At 23.7% G+C, this 13,845-nt stretch overlaps 1 protein-coding gene across 2 annotated transcripts in view; it reads right to left on the reverse strand.

Annotated features, from left to right (window-relative positions):
• LOC100215621 (supervillin) overlaps positions 1–13,845 on the reverse strand; it is a 58,827-nt gene that overhangs the window by 10,861 nt on the left and 34,121 nt on the right. For both annotated transcript variants that reach the window (XM_065817553.1, XM_065817552.1), the window contains exons 9-18: positions 12,410–12,582; positions 12,104–12,212; positions 11,708–11,913; positions 8,961–9,063; positions 7,558–7,710; positions 5,771–5,964; positions 4,221–4,297; positions 4,016–4,114; positions 428–559; positions 236–342 (exon numbers count right to left, since the gene is read on the reverse strand). In XM_065817553.1, coding sequence (XP_065673625.1) covers positions 236–342; positions 428–559; positions 4,016–4,114; positions 4,221–4,297; positions 5,771–5,964; positions 7,558–7,710; positions 8,961–9,063; positions 11,708–11,913; positions 12,104–12,212; positions 12,410–12,582 — 1,353 coding nt within the window. The remainder of the gene's footprint in view (positions 1–235; positions 343–427; positions 560–4,015; positions 4,115–4,220; positions 4,298–5,770; positions 5,965–7,557; positions 7,711–8,960; positions 9,064–11,707; positions 11,914–12,103; positions 12,213–12,409; positions 12,583–13,845) is intronic.

The raw sequence follows: 13,845 nt of genomic DNA on the forward strand, positions 1-13,845 counted from the left end.
TCAAGACAGCTACTCAATTTTTTTTTTTGCATCACTGTTACAACCCTTAACCCGAAAGACAAGCCTTGATTAACAAGACTGTTGCCTGAAAAAACAAGTTGATAATAGCACTACCAGGGACATGATGGAGATCAAATTTGGAACTTCTTGTTTATGTAGCAAGTGCTCTACCACTACTTTACTAATAAAATTTAAAATATTTAAAAATTGAAAACAAAATCACTTTTCTACATACTGCCTAAATATGACATGTATTCTTCTTCATCTCCTAAAGCATCCCAAAATTCATCAGTCTCTTCTCCTTCATCATACTCAATAAGATGCAACTTTAAATGATTTAACCTATTAAATATAAAATAAATTAATATAAACTAACATTACTAACATATTTAATAAGGCACAAACTTTTAGCAACAAAAATTAAAACCTTTTAATAAATGATTGTGTAGCAGTTTGAGCTATTTCACGACTATTTCCGACAACCTTGCAACCATGCCATAAATATAATTTATGCCTACTTGTCACCAAAAATGAACCACGAGATCTCAATGAAGCAGACCTAATAAATTTGTAATAATAATAACAATAGTAATAATAACAAGAACAACAATAGCAATAAATAAAAATACTAAGTTTTTTTCAGGAACAAGAACTTAATATTAAAAAAACAACAACGTAAAATAAAAAATGAGTAAAAAGTAATTAACTTTAAATTGTTGTTAAATCCTCCTATTTTTTTCTCAACTTACAACAAAAAAAGTTTTTTATGTTTGTCGTGCTTTTACTTTAATAATTTAAAGTTGTACTTTTTACCATCCTAAAATATTTTAATACCGAATTTAATGCTGCTCTTGCTGTTGCTCCTGCTACTCATTTGTGCATATTTGCACAGATCTCACAGCAGCCATTACATCCAAGAAAGAATTGCAGCACTTTTTGTATAAGTAAATGTAAACCAAAGTGTATGCAAATCTAACTTATGTAAACTTCAATTTATGTAATCTTAAAACATATACCAAGTTGTACAGTTTTTTTTTTACTTCAAAATTGCATTGCGGTAACATCTTAATTTTGAGTTATTGAATTTATTGGTTTTATATAATCTTTTGTTTATTAAAAAGTGTTAAAAAATTCATTGAACAATACGCCTTAGTGACCGAAGTGGTTAGCTCGCAGCGTTTTTAAGTAAAATGCTGTGGTTTCCTTTTATTTTCACATTAAAATTTTTTTTTTCGATTTGCTAAAATAGAAAATTTTTGAAACTCTATAGATATTTTTACTTTTATTTAGAAATTGCAGCAAAATCTCCAAAACTTTCATTAATAGCATTTATTGCTGTTTCATAAAGTTATTCCATCTTTTGTTTATTAAATTTAAAATGTTTAATAATGTTAAAAAATTGTCAGATTAGTGTGCTTAAGTGGTTAGTTCGTTTTTTTAAGTAAAACGCAAGGATTCAATTTTTGTCAAATTTTAAGATTTTAAGTACATTAATTTTTTATTTTTAAATCATTTTCAACTTTCTAAAATACAAAATAAAATATTTTTAAAGCTCTATTGATGTTATATACATAAAATATACAAAGATGTTATATACTATAACAAACAAAAGTTAAAGAGTTTTTAAAAAAGTTTAAAATTTCAATAAACATTAAAACAGTGGTAGAAATATTTTGGGCATATGCCACAATAGAAATACTTGAGCTATTTATGTGCCAAGGAAATAAGTAAAGTCTGCGTGTTTAACACACATTAAAGAGACAACTCTTTTTCTTATAGGAAAAAAGATTTTACATTCGAACTTTTATATTCTTCAAAATTAATTAGCAAGGCAAGAGTCTTAATAAGTTGCTGATAGTCTGAAAAAAAATTATTAAAAACCTAATAGAAAATTAATAAAATAAAAAAAAGTATGTACCCATTTTTCTTTTTTAGAAGTTTACAATTTTACAACAAGAAGTTAAAAAGTATTAAACATTAATCATTAATTAAAACAAAGATTTGACAGAATTTTATTTTCTGCCACTTACTAAAAATTCTTGAAAAAAAATGACTATATAAAAAATAACTATATAAATGGTTGGTGTGAAATAGACCATGACCTGTGTTACACATGTAAGTTCATTACTCTACATACTTTTAAGTTTAGTTCCAAATGTTTTTAAAACTTTTTATACCAATTGTAATACCCAAATTTCAAGTGGATATTTTATATATTATTTAGAATACTTGTTTTACTGATATTCAAACCGCTGATAAATAGCGGTTTGCACGACTATCGAAGTATTTAAAAATTTTTAAAGTTAATTATTTTGTTAATTTTTTTTTATTACCTTAAAAGGTAGACAACATGTATGGTTGTCTACCTTTATTGCATAATAAAAAAACTAGAAGTAAGAAATAAGTATAGAAATGGTCAGTGTAAAATAGACACATATTTTACATAGACCAATACGCATATTTTACTTGAGTTTTATTATTTATTGCCAGAGATTCCACCAGAAAAAAAAAAGAAAAAATTAAAAAACCAAGACTTTACAAGATGTTTGCTTCATTATTTCTAAGATTTTCCTGAACTTACAAAAAAAAGTTATAAATTTCACAACAATCTTGAATTTAATTTTATTAAAGATAACCAAAAATAACATAATATACCAAAATGTTAGAATAACTAGACATATTTTTATGAACATTTTTTTTTTTCATTTTCTGCAATTCCTCAATCTCATTTTGTTTAGTTCATTTACTGCTTTTTTCTTATTCTCCAAAAGATTCTGCACTTAGCCAAATGCTTTTTTCTTATTCTACAAAATATTCTGTACTTAGCTTACTGCTTTTTCTTATTCTACAAAAGATTCTGCATTTAAATTACAGCTTTTCTTCTTATTTTAACTTATTTTTTCTCCAAGATATTTTGTCTCAAACTCATACTGTTACATTCTTTTTTGTATTTTTGTGATTCCAAACATTCTTTATAACACATGCTTACTCCACATGTTGCATGATTTCTTGATTGATTTTTATAATAACAGGGACTCTTTAAAGGAAAACTAATGATCATCAATAAGACACAATATAATGAGATTTTTCTTTTCAATTTTCTACAAGTAGTTGTTTATTAATACTAAAGCCATGTTCAGAGATTGTCTATGTGAAAGCACAAAAAATTTTTTGAAGACATTCCGAATAACTTGATAAGCTTCATTAGCAATAAAGTTAGAGAAGAATTTATCACGATTATTACTTTTAATAACCTTGAAATAAATTTTAATGATAATAAAATTATTAATGCAAGTATTCTTTTTATTCAGATTTTAAATAAAAAATATGTTCATGAATAATGAGGTGGGTAGTTTTTTAATGTTTGGAAGCTTCTCAAAAAACAATTCAACTTTTTAAAAATCATTTCAAAAAATTTCAATTTCAGGTTGTTTGGTTTTTAAAGATTACTAAAGTATGTTATAAACTTTTTTATGAAGGAGTGATTTAGTGTTTTTTTTACACGCGATGTTAAAGCCATTTTTTGCCATATTACCAAAACTAATATCTTCAGAATATTAACTAAAAATCACAACAGTGTCTGTTTTTTTCCTTCTTTATCAACCTTTAATTCTTACTCAAGCCATTTGATTTTTTAGTTACAATTATTTATTTTCTAATTATTTAATTGTTTTATTAAAAAATAAAAAGTCTTGCCTCATGCAACCAACACTTATTAGGATCTATTAAGAAAAAAAAAACATTTACTGGAAAGCATGAATTGAAATTTAAAATTTTCACAATAAACAATTGCAAGTAAGCAATTAATCAATTGTGAAAAAACTCAAAATATAATACCATTTTGGCTTTTTCTCAATTATCAACTTTATATTACAATAGTTCATGACAAACTTAAAGCAAGGATAATATGTTGAAGCAAGAATAACTTTTGAAAGGTATCAAAATATCAAATTTGTTTTGAGACAGGTTGAATTTTAATAAAGTAATTAATATTAATACTAAAATGATAACTTACGTTAATGGCACCTCAACTATACAAGCTTCACATTCTACTTCATTTTTAATCCAATACATATGACCATGACCTACTGCAGACACATCAAAGTCAAGTGCCCTTAACAATAATTATTTAAATGAAAAATATTTAAAAATCACTAAAACAAGTAAGCATAAAAATTCCATAAAAAGTCGTAACTAAATAATTACAATTAGTTACTCACTTGCCAGCATGTATAATCATTTCACCATTAAACAATTGATAAAAAGCTGGAGGCTCTTTTCCTTGTTCAACCATTATCTAATTAAAAAATAATTTTATAACAAAAATAATTTTAGGAAAGAACTTACACCCATCTATTTGTTCCTTAATTATCTCTACCTTATTTAGAAGAGAAACAAGCAAAAATATTATAAATATTGGTTCAATATTACATCTATGTACTTACTATTTACATATTACGTTCAAACTAAATTAAATTTTAGGCAAGTCATAAAACATTTTAATGGCAAAATAGTAAAAATTGTTTTCATTTAAATTTAAAATTTCTTTAAATAAAAATTAAAATTAAAAATGGAAAAATTAAAAATGGAAAAAAGTTTAAATTAAGCATATATATCATGATGCAGCATACTTGCCAAAGTGCAAACAAGTATGTCACAGTCATTGACATAGGAAGATTAGTCTTCTCAATGGAAATTTAAAATTTCAAAAAAGTATCAGTTTATTGCCCAGCAGGTAAACTAGACAACTATTAGTTACAAGAAACAACTTATTAATTAAACCATATTTAAAAAAAAAACTGCAAGAACTTTCTTTTATTGATTATTTTAATAAAAACTTTTTATATACTTATATAAAACGTAACATAAAGAGTCTACTGAATTGTTGAACGAAACTTAAAATTGTTAAACATAGCTCAAAATAAGACTTAATTGTTTTTATTTTATTTGCAACAAAAAAAAAGTTAAAAATGAATAATCCAGTGTTTTTAATTTTGTAAAAAAACACAGTACACCATGTGTTTATTTTTAAATTTTATCATTTAAAATTCACAGTACACTATGTGTTTGTTTTTAAATTTTGTCATTTAAAATTCACAGTACACCATGCGTTTTTAAATTTTGTCATTTAAAATTAGTTGTTAATTTAAGTTAATTAGCCATTTTAAGATAAAAGAATTAAAATCAAAACTTCTAAACGACAAAAATTTTAAATAATAACAAATTCTAAACAATAAATATATTTCATAATAATCAAAGTAAATTCTAAATAATAACAATGAACTTAAGTGGTAATATTAAAAACAATAGTGTTCCTGATTATATTAATTATGTCAAATGAAGTTAAATGTGAAAACACAAATAAAAAAAGCAAAACATTTAAAAATATTTAAAAACATTAAACTCCATTATCTTCATGTTATAAGTCAAGTCAATTTTCAGTAAGACTTATTTTATAAAAATAATTATTAAGGTAATATTTATTAGATATTACATGAAACAAACTATTACATATAAACTATATTGTTACATTATTTTATATTTAAAAAAATAGTTATTAATATTTAACATTTACAAATATTTATCATTATTTATATCTTTAATAATATTTTATTGTTAACATTCATTTTTAGAAAGTTTTTTTTATAACTATAAAAATAACTATTTTTTATAACTATAAAAAATACTTTATTTTTTATAACTAAAAAATATTATATTTTTTATAACTATAAAAAAATATTTTAAAAAAACTAATAAAAAAGAAATTTACTTGAGGTCCTTCTTCTGTATCAAGATCAATTGTCATTAAAGCAGCTGTCCCTTTGTCACTTGCAGAACAATCTCTGCCTTGCCAAAAAAAGAAAAAAACATGATCTTTGCCAGTATCATCCTGGCGAGATTTACCACCTTTCAAACTTTGTATACCTGAACGAAAGATCTGAAAGCACCACTTGACGATATATGCTATAATTAAATATAGTTAAATAAATATGAAATGAATAAATATAAAAATTTTAAATAAAGCTCTATTAAGAAATAGTCAATTAAAAATTCAAACATGGGTGACCATGCATATTTATTATTTGTTGTAAAGAAAAATTATCAGCGAAGCCTGAATTTTGTGAATTGAAATTTATGTTAAAAAAATAATTTGAAGTAAAAAACAAAGAAAAACAAGTTTTGTATGCATTTTTAAATTTCATTTATTTTCCTATATTTTATTACTTTTTTCTATTTCTTAATTTACTTTTTTAAAGAAATTTCATGATGCTCTATGAACACATAATTTTGTCAATAGAGTTTTGTCATGAAATAAAAAATTAAATTTTATAACACTATACACAAGTATATAATATAGTAAAAATAACAAAACAGCATATATAAGAATTTAATACTAATACATACTTAAAATGTACATCAAATACATTCTCACTGAACATTATTTCTTGAATAAATGAATCTCCTTGTCAATGAAACCCTCATTCTAAGTTTACTTTTACAAGTATGTTTACATTATTTTTAAGTTGAATTTTATCTATTTTTTAATCTTTATTACTTCTTTTCCAGAAAATGATTTTAAATAATTGTTGTGCAAAACTTGCTGCTACCGTTGCACAGGTGTAAACAATTTGTTGAACAATTTATTGAACTTTTAAAGTTATAATCACTTTCAAACAGAAATAAATAGGCTTTTTTTTAAAAAACAGAGCAAAACTAAAACTTAAAATACTTAAAAAAAAAAAAATTTCCATTCTATTGTAGTCTATTATTTTTGTTTAAAAAAAGAAGCATTTTAACTAATTATTGTAATGCTTGTTATGTGGGTCAAACCACTTGACATTTGAGTAAAAGAATTGTGGAACATTTAAAATTACAAAAAACTTCTCATATAAATCAACATATTTATTCAAAAACGAGTTGCTTTAATGTAGCCAATAAAGACTCTTTCTTAGTATCAGACTACGCCCAAACATCACAAAACTTAAAAATCAAAGAAGCATCACACATTATGTGGGAAAAACCTGATCTTAATAAACAGGTTTTTAATTACACGCTATCACTACAGCGCTAATCAACATTTTCTATTACTCTAGAATGTATGTATTACAATAATTATCTCCATTTTCCATTATTCAATGATGTAGTTTTCACATCTTTCATGTTTTCTTTTGTTTGACTAACAAATAAAATTAAATTAATGTTTGTTTTCACTATATATTAAATAGTTTTTGTATTTAACAGTTTTATACTTGAAAATGATTATTGTATAATCGAAACATGTTGTTGAAACTAAAATAAATTGTTATATTTATTAGATGTACTAATTAATATAAAACTACTATAACTAGAACTATTAGAGATTAGTATTTAGCAGAATAATATTGAACAGAATAATATTTAGAGATTAGTATTAAACAGAATAATATTTAACAGAATAATATTTAGAGATTAGTATTAAACAGAATAATATTTAACAGAAAATAGTCCTAGAACGTAGAATTTAAATTAAAATACAAAAAAAGTAAATACCTAACCACAGAAAAATATTATTCATACCTTCACCAGAAAAAAATACTCCTTTGTTTTCTAATGGCACTTCTAAATGAGCATTCCCAGATATTAGCCATACAGTAAGTTCATTTAATGTTACACCATAGTTAAAAAGAGTTTCATTGTCCCGCATTCCTTTGCCTCGCCCAATAAATAAACCTTTAGATAGAATTACATTATTATTTAAAAAATTTGAAAGTTATGCAATTGTTACCAAAGTTACCAATTGTGAATTATAGTGTAACAACTGTAAATTATATTGAAAAAATGCAATATTGAATTTTTTCACAAATTGAACAAACATTTAAGATGTATAAACTTCAATCAGCTTATAAAACGTATACTTCATTTTGTTTATTTTTACTCCATTTTTAGTTATTTAAAACTTTAAATTGATTTAGTCTTAATAGTTTTAAATAACAACTTTATCACTTTTTTAATTTTAAATAAATCATAATAGTAATGAAATAGTAATAGTAATACAAGCTGCTGTAACAACTATTGTCGCGGAGCATAAAGTTTAAAATTTATACTTTAACAGCCGTTAACAAATGTTTATCTAGTCTAGCTTTAAAAGAATTTACTGTCATTGCAGAAACCACTTTTTCAGGTAAAGCATTCCAATGAGGTATCACTCTGTTCATAAAAAAATTGTGTCTCAGAGTTGTTTTTGCAAATTCTCTTTCAAATTTCATTGAATGACCTCTTAGACTTTGGGAAGAAGCCTTATGAAGCTCTTTATCTTTAAATTAACATTTTTTTTCAAAACATTGCTAATTAATTTAAGCAATAATTTTTATCTTTCTCAATTTAACTTTTTTAATTTTCAAACATAAAAAAATATGTAACTATAAAATTTGATGTACTTGTTATCACTTATCACTTTCTCAAAAATAATCGAGTTATTAGTTAATGTTTGACTTCATTATATTATATTAATTATTTTCTTTAGTTTTACTATGTCTCTGTATAAACCACAAAATAATTTAACAAACTACAAAATAATTTAACAAACTACAAAATAATTTAACAAACTACAAAATAATTTAACAAACTACAAAATAATTTAACAAACTACAAAATAATTTAACAAACTACAAAATAATTTAACAAACTACAAAATAATTTAACAAACTACAAAATAATTTAACAAACTACAAAATAATTTGTTAAATCATGTTTGTTAAATCACACCTGGATTGTAGTTTGTTAAATCAGATGTAATGATTAAACAAAATACAAAATATAGTTTGTTAAATCATTATACATGATTATTAATATATAATGCTGGCCATGAAAACTTTGGTTATGTTGATGAATCAATAATTTAAAATAGTAGATTTTACAAAAAAAATTATAACAACACTTTTTATTTGAAAAAGAACATGATTAATTAAAAAAGAACTGACCATCATGCACCATGAGTGGCTCTGGAGTTGGTTCTAACAGTTGCTTAGCTGGTATTGGTAATAATAAAGAAGTTGATGGCTCAGATGAAAACTCTTTTGTTAACTGAAAAAAAGGCCAGAAAATAATTACATCGTATAAAAACAACAACTTTGTATTTGGCATATAAACTTTTTTCATATGAATTTGTTTTTTTAACCTTATATCATATCGAAACTGTTAATAAAAAAATATTATGAAGGTGTAGTAATATTAATTATTTTTGTATTTAAAAATTTAATGAAACCTAAAAAATACATATTTAAAAAGGCTAATTCACCTCTTGCATCGTTTATTAAAAGACATGTTAAAGTTTATAATTTATAAGAAATACCTTTTGTAACAACCTATCAACTTTAGGTAAAATAAACCTTCTAACTTGCCTTTTTTTTTTTTTTTTTTTATTTACCTTTTTTATTTAACTTTAGTGTTAACTAGTAAAACAACTTTTTTCAAAAATTTATCAACTTGTTCCAAAATCGTTATCAAATGCTGATTTGTGTCATTTCTATTGAATAAATTGTAAATCCTATTTCTATAGACGCTTTTTATGTTAAGTATATAAACAAAATTGCAAATCCATCATGGTTTAGAGTTATTTTGCTAATCTCTCATATTTTCTTGTAGATGAACTACCTTAAAATAAATAGTAAATTTTTTGTATTGAAAAATTTGAAATAGCTACATCTAAATTTTTTGTTTAGTTAAATTTAGTAAAGTAATAAATCATGTTATTGAGTGCCCATACTGCTCCAGCGGCATCAAAACAAGTCAAAGTTTGTTATGTGTTTATCTAAAGAAAAAATATAAAAGCTATCTCTGAAACTTAGGATCAAGAAATTATTTTTTGGGATATATTGCACAAAACTTAATTCTTGATACCTATCATTTGTTAATCGATGGAGAGTTGCCTAAAATGGATGAGTATTATTATTAACTTAATTGTAACATGTGGTCTTGTTTTTCTAACTTTTTTACATGTAACTGTTTTTTTTTATTTTTTATAAGATGTTTTTTATTTTGGAATGTAAATGAAGATATTTGTTTGCTGTACACCTGTATGTACACATTTAACAAGTAACTGTTATTAGCATTATTGTAGGGTCTTCCCCTTCTGAAGATACTATATATATACATATACATATATATATATATATATATATATATATATATATATATATATATATATATATATATATATATATATATATATATATATATATATATATATATACACACACACATATACATATAAATATATATATATTTCTATAAATTGTTGCATTTGGGAGTACGTTAAGGTAAAAAATGATTCTTTTGACAACAAATATCTCACTTTTAATTACTTTTGACTTTCGTCCAACATTTCTGTGTTGTCAGAAAGTTACAACCATTAATTTAATTACAAATTAATCATTTAAAAAAAACCCCGCAAAAGCGCAAATTTAATTGACCAGAATGTTTTTAATAATATAAACAATGTTTTTATTTTTATTATTTATTTTTTTACTGTAAATCATGCGCAGAGTGTTGCTACATCGACTATCTTATAGCCTGACTCGCAACGGAGTGCTGCTACATCGACTGAGGGTTTGGTTGGGGCAGGCAGTCTATCAAGTAATAAAAAAAAAATTACGGTCTTGCATTTTAATTTTTTTGTGTGTCAACAAAATACAAAAAAACTTTCTGACATCCAGTTAGGATATATATATATATATATATATATATATATATATATATATATATATATATATATATTTATATATATATATTTATATATATATATATATATATATATATATATATATATATATATATATATATATATATATATATATATATATTAACAAAGTCATTATTACTGCAGAATTCTATATCAGGTTCTGTTTTTGAATCTTTACTATGAATATATTCAGACTTATTATTTTTCCAAGCAGCAGCAAAAATATCATCCACAGTCACTACACTATTATTTACCATTTTTAAACAATCTAAAGCAACTTTCAATTTATTTCTATCTGATTGCTTTTACAGTTAGTTTATCACAGGCAAACTTAACATTAAAAAAGCTTTAAAAAAGAAACTTCACATCAAAAAAGCATCAAAAACATTATAAAAGCAGTTTTGATTAATAGCTTTGCTAGTCAAATCCCTTACTTTTAAGTTTATTGCATCAGGGTTGTTAAGAATTTGTTTGGAAGAGGAAAAGTTAAACAAAAAAAAAACTATATTATAGACTTTTTCAAATCAAGCTTGATTGTTCCTAGTAGAAAATAGAATTAGAAGTAAGAAAATGACTAGCACAACATAATAACACAATTTTATTATATTTTAATTTTAAATATAAGATTATAATAATAAAGATTAATTGACGATAAAAACTATTGTTAATTTTGAAATGGAATTAATATATAACTTTTAGTAAATGACTTCTAAAAACTTTTTAGTGTACGAAATCCAAGAAGGACAACTAAACAAAGATAATCTGAAAAAACATAAAGTAGAAGACTCAATGAGTATATTGGCATTCATAGATATGAGAATTTCAGTTTACAATATCAGTGTTACTGCAATAATGATTGAGTACTATAACTTGTTTTCAGACTTCAAAACAACTCAAATCATATTCAATAAAATTAAAATCTTTTTAAAACTATGTTTAAATTTTTAAATATTATTTTATTTAAGTATAGCACAAATAACTTATTACCTGAGCATGAACTTTTGCATCGATAGTTTGTACTTTTAAATCAACAGGATCAGGCCAGTCAAAAAACTTTCGTCGAAATGCTACATTTTCTGTCTTCTCTGCCATTCTACCATACACAGACCATTCTGGTCTGGGCATTGGTAAATTATTGTTATTATTATAACAATTTAGATTAAAAGGATGAACTTTGGAATCTGTTTGATAATCTAAAATGATATATAACAATAAACAACGCATATTATTTCAAAATAATTTATTTATAGCACTAAAAAAGTTTTCAATAATAATAAACTTTAGGGTTTTATTTCAAATTTTGATTTTTTTCCCCTTTATTTTGTTAAATTGCACAATACAATACAGTTTAATCAATAAAGTGCCAAAAAAATTGAGAATTACCTTTTTTGTAATAATCTAAACCAACTTCTGCAGCCTTTTTACGTGGGGCACCAGTTGCATATCTGCCAACCCAAGAGTAAACCTCAGTGCCAAAATCAAGAACATAAACCTATAATCAATTGTTCTTATTATGACTTCTTGTTATTTTGATGTGCTTTTAATAAACAATTAAAAATTTATAAATAAATAAGTAAATAGAAATTTTATTAATTATTGGATAAAAACAGTTTAATTTTTACTTTAAAAATTACTCAATAAGGGAGATGAAGTTTTTGCAAAAAAATGATATTTTACAAAATATAATACTTTCTTAGAATCAAGCCATTTTTTAGAAGGTATTTTCCCAGAATATTCTTCAATAGGTTTTAACCAACAATTAGCATCTTCATCATCTATCTTATCAGAACATATTTCAAAAAACTTGTTAGTTTCAAGAATGTACTGCTCAAACTCTTTGTCAGGTAAAACTTCATTAATTTCTAATGTAAAAAATAAACAAAAAAATAGTTGCATAGCTATAACAGTTAAAATAGCAATAAAAAAAAAATGAACTTGATTTTTTAAACTTTATAAAATAAAGAATATAAAGGAATTGATCACACAGTTCACAGTAGTCTTGGAATTAAATCCTTTTCATATAAACAAACATCTCACACCATTGGTGGTACTGTGTTTAACTTCTTAAATTTATTTTGTGATGCCAATTTGTCTAATAAATATTGTCGCTTTGTGTTATAATTGAAAAGTGCATAAAAAATTGCATCCTTCACTGTAATAAATTTATTCAACTAAGTTACAGGAAAGATGATATAATGTGATTAATCTTTAGTCAATTCATTTTTTTCTCAAAAGGTGGTACCTTTTGAGAACACAATTATTTTTCAAACAATTACAAAACTTCAATTTTTAAAAAATCAAATTTTGTGAATAGAGAAAAATAGGTATAACTAAACAACAAAAAAAGTTGAACAACTTTTAAATTTTTAGTATAATATGAACTATCTTTTAAAGATAACATTTTGAAATATTATTTAAAATTTGCTTTTGTTCTGGAAACAAAAGAAAAAACTGAAATATAAAGACTTCCCGTTTAATTGAAAACACTCAATTTAATTTAATTAATGTGATATAACATCTTATATAACATCTAGCCCTTATACAACTATGAGTCACTCATAATTTAATAACTTAATAAAAATCTCAGTCAATAAAGATTAACACAATAGCAGACAAAAAAAATATAATAGACAAATATTACATTAACTCACTATGTAGTAATTTATCTAAAAATGCTTTTGTTCAGCTTCAATCAAAACTCTTTAACTCCAGTAAATGTTTCGTGCATCTAGTGTTTCATGCCTCATGAAATGCTTCACGCCTATTTATATTATTGTGCGATTTCAAAAGAATTATGTCTGCTAGACAAACAATGTTGAAAAATCTAAATTGCACATTACCAAAATATTCCAACTACCTTTCAAGCTACACAAATTAATTAATGATTGGAGAGCCAACCCATATAACATTGGAGATTCAAAAAAAGCAAATAAAATCCAATAAAATTTCCATGACATTAAAAAAAAAATGCAACAAACAAAAATGGCAAATTGATTCAGTAATTTCTATTAACTGTATAACTTAAATTGTATGGCTAATTGACACGTTTAACTTAAAAAGACAGTGGTTTGGATTTTTGTTGGTCATTTAGAACATTTTTTTAAATTTTACTTTAAATGTTTGTA

The sequence above is a fragment of the Hydra vulgaris genome, chromosome 14 (genome assembly GCF_038396675.1).
Source record: "Hydra vulgaris chromosome 14, alternate assembly HydraT2T_AEP".
NCBI lineage: Eukaryota > Metazoa > Cnidaria > Hydrozoa > Anthoathecata > Hydridae > Hydra > Hydra vulgaris.